The 7,330-nt window shown below is 38.1% G+C and overlaps 1 protein-coding gene across 1 annotated transcript; it reads left to right on the top strand.

Annotated features, from left to right (window-relative positions):
• Window positions 1-2,946: 2,946 nt before the first annotated feature.
• Window positions 2,947-4,846, top strand: LOC139129244 (uncharacterized). The gene is made up of 3 exons (XM_070694887.1): window positions 2,947-3,460; window positions 3,867-3,931; window positions 4,775-4,846. Exons 1-3 carry the CDS (start codon window positions 3,115-3,117, stop codon window positions 4,844-4,846), a joined length of 483 nt encoding a protein of 160 aa, XP_070550988.1. The 5' UTR covers window positions 2,947-3,114.
• The last annotated feature ends 2,484 nt before the right edge of the window (window positions 4,847-7,330 follow it).

Below are 7,330 nucleotides of genomic sequence, written 5' to 3'. Positions count from 1 at the left end.
AAGGGAAATTACGTTAAAATGCAACAGCGTGGAAACGCTAAACAGACTTCTCGACAATCTGATCTAAAAAATTATAATCTATGACATCAGCATCCGGGACAATGATAATGTCAGTTTCATGGGTTTCGTCGTGCAAGTGCATGACAGTGCATGTGCGCAGACAGACGCTTCCGGATCTGTACGATTTTGGACCGTATGCAACGCTTGCTGACAAGACGTGGATGTAAACCATGTCCCTGTCAGAAACGCCAAGTATTTACAATACAGAGCGAGGCTAGTCAACAGAACTGACCCGAGGAGATACTCTAACCACCTTCTGTTTACCAATAAGGCCAAAGTAATTAAATTCTTTGTTTTGCGTCCCCACCCGCGTAGGTTTTTAAGGTTTTCATGAAAAACACACACAATGTATTTGAATAGGAAATTTTAGAACATGACCGCTTAACTTTTCTGAACTAAAATTTTGTTACAGTTTTTTATTTGCTGCAATCAAATTACATTGTGTTAATTTCTTGTGTGTGTTTTTCAGCCGCTTAGACGCGTACCTTTTCCCATTTTGAGTGCGCAAAACAAAGAATTTAATTACTTTGGCCTAACCTGAAATGTGTATGACCTACCCATGAAAGTACTATTTCTGTACATAAAGCATAGTGTCAATCTAAATCGTTGTTTGTGTTCAATAAAAAAATAATAAATTGTGAATTTTATTCTCTGAATAAAGGAAGAATTCTTTCATTGGATGATTTTGAACTTCAAAAAGTCGAGAATTAGAGTCAAGCATGTTTTAGACTTCAGCCATCCACTAGGTTGTCATCACCATATTAATAATGCTCTTCGGTACACCTCACTTCGTAAGGAGGTTCTTTACTAAAGCCATATTTGAATCATACACGTTGGCGATTCCCATCTTCAAGGAAACAGTTTTGGACACAGGGACATTTATGATACAATCTGGTCTGCTACTTCTACGGATTCATCTTGAAGTTTGTGGGATATTTTGGATTGCATTATCAGCAGCTTTCAGGTAATTTGTTTCATTAATCTCTAACTCTGCACAGTGATCTTTTTTTATTTTTTATATGTGATCGTGGAAGGCAAGAAATTTCCGTAGAAAGGTCTGGCAAAATCTTACGTAATGCACACTAAGGTTCCATTGCATGACTGTACAATATAAGCCCGTGCTTAAAATCATATATGAAGATAATCGATGTGGAAAAGGACTGGATTGTCGAGTGTTTGTTTTTGTCCTGTTGTTTTTGTTTGTATTTTACCCTAATTTTGGCAATTGACGAGATTGTAAGAGAAAGATACTTAACGAGCCTAGCCCTCGGTCATTGAAAACAGGTAACATCGAACGTGTAATTTGTAGACAGATTGCGTGAATACTCTGAAAAGCAGAATTGCATAGGATTCAACCAGAATTTGAGACCTCAACATTGTACTTTATTACAAACACCCAAACCCAACAGTTTGGATTCAAAACTATGTAAGAGAGGTGTGTAGTAAAAACATAGCCCAAACAAGGGACTATGTACTATCAAGGCAAGAGATCATTTGCTCTCCATATGTCGGGCAAATGTTCATCTACACTTGGGCACATAGTCCCACGCTTTGGCAATAATATATGTTATTAATAATTCAAAGTTTTCTCTTTGGACTTCCAAAAAAGTGATCGTAAGTCTATATATATATATATACATATATATATATATATATATATATATATATATATATATATATATATATATATATATATATATATATATATATATATATATATATATATATACCAGGTGCGGTATACACTTAATCGACCAACCAAAGGTAAACAAGATATAAAGCACCGGACTGTCATGTGGCTTTTCCAACGTCTCGTATACTTTATGAAAATTTCTGAAGATTCAAACAATGAATATACACCAAAGTCAAGACACGAGAATTCGTCTGGCAAACGTATGCTCTCGGTACATTGCGAAGGGACATATATTTATCATAGCAAACACGTTTGACTAACTAACATAGGGGTGACATTTGCTTAGTGATGTGAGCGGCGAGTAATTTGTTCATAATGTTAACAAGTTTGCTGTTAGGTGTAGACGTTTGCATAACTCCTGGGGTAAGTATTGGGGCAGGAGCCTTATCTCCGAAGCCGAAGGATGGGCCTTAGCGTTGGTGTACGAAAGGAGGCCATGGCATGATAACCGCACGAGAATCCACAAAATAAAAAATACAAGATCGTAAATTAGTAAATAGGCTTGAATGCCGGTCAAAAATCCCCACAGGCGCCAATTTGCGATAATGCCTCTGTTGCCCCGTATCTGCTGTAGTAGTTCGATTGCAGTCACAAAGAAGCCACTTTCAAGTTAGGCCAAAGTAATTAAATTCTTTGTTTTGCGTCCACTCAAAATGGGAAAAGGTACGCGTCTAAGTGGCTGAAAAACACACACAAGAAAATTAACACAATGTAATTTGATTGCAGCAAATAAAAAATTGTAACAAAATTTTTAGTTCAGAAAAGCTAAGCGGTTATGTCCTAAAATTTCCTATTCAAATACACTGTGTGTGTTTTTCATGAAAACCTTAAAAACCTAAGCGGGTGGGGACGCAAAACAAAGAATTTAATTACTTTGGCCTTAATGAGTTTCATAAGATGGCTTTTTTGAACCTTGCTTAGCCAATAATTTACATATTACGCCTCTAAAATAGCGATGATAATATGTCCGTCGTGATCATTAGATTTACAGCTCACTGGGCGCTTCAAGATAAAGATCAGAAGGTCAAATTTGCCATGACAAAGGACAAAAACGGCATTCCTGTGTTGACCCAACTGAAATATAAAATTTTCGACTTTCGAAAAACTTCTGAATGTTAAGGAATATCACTGTTCTCAGCAGTTTTTTCAACGCTCTTATCTTTTTTTGAATTATCGTTGTAGTGTACTCTGATTAACATACGCAAACCTAGGAGGCTTAATGAAGCTCCATAACTTAGTGAGACTAACTGTACTACCACTTGAACAAAGTTTAACTTCAAAAGGTTCCTCTTTCCACATCACTATCACGCCTGCCGTTAATGGAGTAACAACTATTTAAGTCTTGGCTCACAGTTGTCGCAATGTCAAATACAGAACGTGAAGATTTCGATATCGGGGAGTGGTGTAAATCAAAGGGCCTGTCCAACGAAACAATTGGTAAATTGGTGGAAAATGAAGTGACGACCAAGGGGACATTGGAAAGTCTCACCGAAACTGACATCATTGATTTGAAGCTGATAATTGGCCAGAGAGCCCTTTTCCGCAGGGCTCAGAAGAAAATGACATCCGCAGAGGTCAGATTAGAAGTACCTAAAGAAGGAAGCGAAGAGATGAAATCACATCTAAATAACCTGTGCCATTCGCCACCGAGTATGCACCACGATGAGGCATCGAAGATGGCTAACACAGACCGACCCACCCCTGCAGGTCAGTTAAACTGTTAAATACGACCAATGTCCTGTTCAACATAAGCTAACCTGTTTTCAGAAATCTAAGAATACACACTTTTATATATCCTTTATACTCTAGATACTTAAAGTTGAAGTCCATACTGCCTCGCGGAAATGTCTTCTGGAATGCAATATGGCCGCGCCGTTACCGTGATATGAACGAATGGTGGTTGTGACCTACTTCACAGAGATTTTATCACCTATCAGATATGGGGTTGTTTCGGTTTCGGTCTGAGCCAAAATATTCATGTTATTGCTAAACGAAAGTGTTCCGCATTTCTACTCCTCGGAAAGCCAATGTACCAATGCTCATTCATATGTAATTATTCCTCAAAAGTACTTCTTTGATATTTATGTTAAACTCCTTGTCTACTTCTCTGAAGGTGTCAGCAAGTCAGAAACAGACCCACTCCCTGTTAGTGTTGAAGAGGATACAAAAACAGAGAACGTACGTACCTGTCGTGTTTGCACAAATCACTTGTTGAGTGTCCATACCGTAAATAATCAGGCTGGCATGCGGACCCTCTATCACAGCTATACGGTAAAAGCAAATACAATAGAAAATTGGGGAAATTTGCCGCTCAAGCAGTCTGAAAAATCATAATAGCAGCAGCACTGAAGTTTCCATTTCCTACAAGAGCCCCTGACTATCCACAGCCACTATTGCCATTGCGGTCCTTGACGGTCAGTGCAGTGCGAAAATTTCGCCGGGTACAAGCCTCATGCTTTCGTCACCCGCCCTAGAGCCTTCAATGAAACCAAATTAACAAAAATAATTAACCTTGTACTAAGAGTAGTCAATTCCTACGTTAATATATATATTTATAACACTCCACATGCTCATTCCGTGTCTCAATTCGCCGAACCTCGTCACATGATGAGAGAAAAAGATGTCTTTAGTCCCTACTTGTTCTAAAAACGTGACGTCATAGGCCTTTTTGATCTAGAGAAACAAGCTACTCAAGCTCTACGGATATTTGAAATTAAAGATGACTGCCATCATTTTGTTAAATCCATAGAGAAAAAAATAAAATTCTCAATAAGCTAAGACAGGAGAGTTTGTCTTATTCAAATGGCTTCAAAATGAGCCCAGCAAGTGGTAGCTCAGGAAAGAATTTGAAAAGTTTGAGAGTCCAAATTTCTGTCCCCGAAAGCGCATTCTACCTTAAACAGTTAACTTGGTTATGAATATCGAGCGTTGGCAAGGGAATTGTGCAATATTCTTGACGTAATCAGAAAGTCAGAACAGCTGGCTAATGAAAAATCATAATTACGTTTGATATTTGCATAGGTTCAAAAGAAGACACAATCTGATTGTGAAGAAGATATGGACGAGGGTGTTTCCAATCCACATGAAGGTTAGTACATTCCTTTATTGATCTGATACTATGACATGACCTCGTTTATCGAGGGTTCAAGAGGGTTCAAACCTCCTGTACAAAGTTTACATCTAACAAATTATACCTATGCTAGCATCGAAACAGGCAGTCGTAAACAAATAAATAAACCAATGCCAATTGGATAGCGCCATCAAACCTGGACGAGAAACAGTTGCTATGGCAAGATCATGAACATTGTTAATTGTATAAAAACACCTCTTTCGCTGCCATTTTAATACTATACACTACATGGTAATGAGAAAATTGATTCAATTCATAATAAATTTAAATGAGAGTTTACTGGGTTTAAGATAAACCTCACAGATTACATTTCCCCACGTATCTGGCACGCTGGGAGTGTCGGAACACAGGTGTGGGGTCGGTTTCTTCAAACACTCTGTATTACCGCGCAAGCGAAGAATATTTTCGTTTGACGAATGCTCCATTTGCTGTCCCAACGGCCATACTGCTACCAATACGTACTGTACATCCGGAAGCTAGCGCGGGTAGACGACATATGGTGTTCAATCCATGCCAAAATTATTACCTTCCATTTTACTATTCTGAATTCAATTTCACAACTCGACATTCTATTTTACTATTCTTCATTCAATTTACAACTCGACATTCTATTCTGAATTCCATTTTACAACTTGACATTCTATTTTGCTATTCTGTATTCAATTTTGCAACTGGACATTGCATTCTTAATTTCATTGAAAATTGGAATTCTTCATGTTGAATGTTGACAATATTGCAATGCTTCACGTTCATTGAGAATTGGAATTCGTTATGTTGATTGAATGTTGAGAATTGCAATTCTTCGTGTCACAGCGTCCTCTATCGGCCGTTGTCTACACAGTCTTTCATGCAATGGCGCGGACCAGAAACGGTCGCTGTCCCCTCGCATAGAGAGGTAAAAGTGGGCTTGGTGTAAGTTTAAAAGCATAGCTTAGCATATCGTGTATCTAGACAAGTTGGGCGTGCTCGAAAACGGATTAAAATCACGATTTTGTATGGAAGACCGCTCACGGCATGCGACATAAAATATTTCGGGGGGATATCGCTAGCGTGGACAACTTGACTAAAAATGGGTTGAGAATCCAATATTGTATGCTGCTGTATGTATCTTTCCTTGGTTTTGTAAAGTGTACGGCAGGAGGAAGAACACTGGAAACTCGAATATGTTAAATTCACCACAGATGCATAATTTCAAACAAAGGTAATATTAAAGAAGCTAAACTTTAACAATTTAAATAGATCAAGTGCCCTGTGAAAAAGAAGACGCCGATCAAGAGGAACGAAAGTCAAACAGGTAAATGAAATGGTTATTCTTACAAAACTGAATTCTTGTATAATACTTATAATATTCGGCGTATTTGATGTAAGAGGCTATAATACGATTCCTATCGACGGACCTGCTTCGTATTGCGTAGCGATGCAATATTAATAATTCTCAAAAGTCCCTTTCAGAAATCTATGAAAAGTCTCAGCTCCATAAGTGTAGCTGTTTGATACAAGATTGCACAGATGAACGAGTCGACTTGTAACATCATAGCAGAGAAAAACATGGTTGTCATTCATTTGAGATATTGTACGGATGTGTATCTCGTTGAAAATTTCATATTAGCATTTTCCTTCATTATTTTGACTACAGAGTTGCTATCCTGCTAATCACACGACCCGTGTTAGCGATTCTTTACATTCAGACTGTTTATCTTTTTTTAGCAGAGATGGATTGTCAACTAAACCTGTACAGTTTGTGGATTGGAATGGACAACCTCTTGACGAGTAATTACTCTCCCTTTGTTTTTGTTCAGCAATTCACAGATGTGTAGCTTGCAGTGAAGGCGCTAGGTTGTGTAGAGTTGTTTCGTTTTGATTGCAGTATACGCATGCCAACAGGCATACACGCACACAGTTAAAATGGAAGCAAGGTTTGCAATGTCGCTATTATTATATCACATAAGGGCTGAGCACTTGACCTGGCACATATTAATAAGATCAGAAAATTTCGGTTTAAAATGCTGGTACATATTTTCATCGTCGATAATGATGTATTTTTGATCACCAATTTGGACCAGATGGAATCGCATTGAGATCTTTCCTGAGATTGTGAACGTGCCAAATTCACCGCGACGTACATTACTCAAGTATAGAAACTCTTGACACAATTCGTGGCTGCTGCTTCGAATGATATATCCCCTTGCAGATCAATCTGGTTTTGCAACTATCGTTCCAATAATTTTGCCTTCGCACTAATTTATCTTGGGCAAATGTTGCTTGAGTTTATGAGCAAGCATCACCGACATGCACTGGGAGCGACTACTGTGATGAAACAAGGCAATCCTATAAAAAAGTATTGACGCATACGTTATAAGAAAGCCAGCACGTTTTTTGCTAACGTAGTAAATCACGCAAGTATATTTAATTTCCATTTATGCAGAATTAGATTACGCCTGGCTTTC

Source organism: Ptychodera flava, chromosome 3 (genome assembly GCF_041260155.1).
Source record: "Ptychodera flava strain L36383 chromosome 3, AS_Pfla_20210202, whole genome shotgun sequence".
NCBI classification, from domain to species: Eukaryota; Metazoa; Hemichordata; class Enteropneusta; family Ptychoderidae; genus Ptychodera; species Ptychodera flava.
Note: the sequence above shows the minus strand (reverse complement) of the source record. Positions and strands in the feature narration are given on the sequence as shown.

Coding starts and splice junctions, on each gene's coding strand:
- LOC139129244 (XM_070694887.1), top strand. CDS start 3,115: ATGTCAAATACAGAACGTGAAGATTTCGATATCGGGGAGTGGTGTAAA. Junction 3,461..3,866: donor AGACCGACCCACCCCTGCAG/GTCAGTTAAACT, acceptor ACTTCTCTGAAG/GTGTCAGCAAGTCAGAAACA. Junction 3,932..4,774: donor AGGATACAAAAACAGAGAAC/GTACGTACCTGT, acceptor ATATTTGCATAG/GTTCAAAAGAAGACACAATC.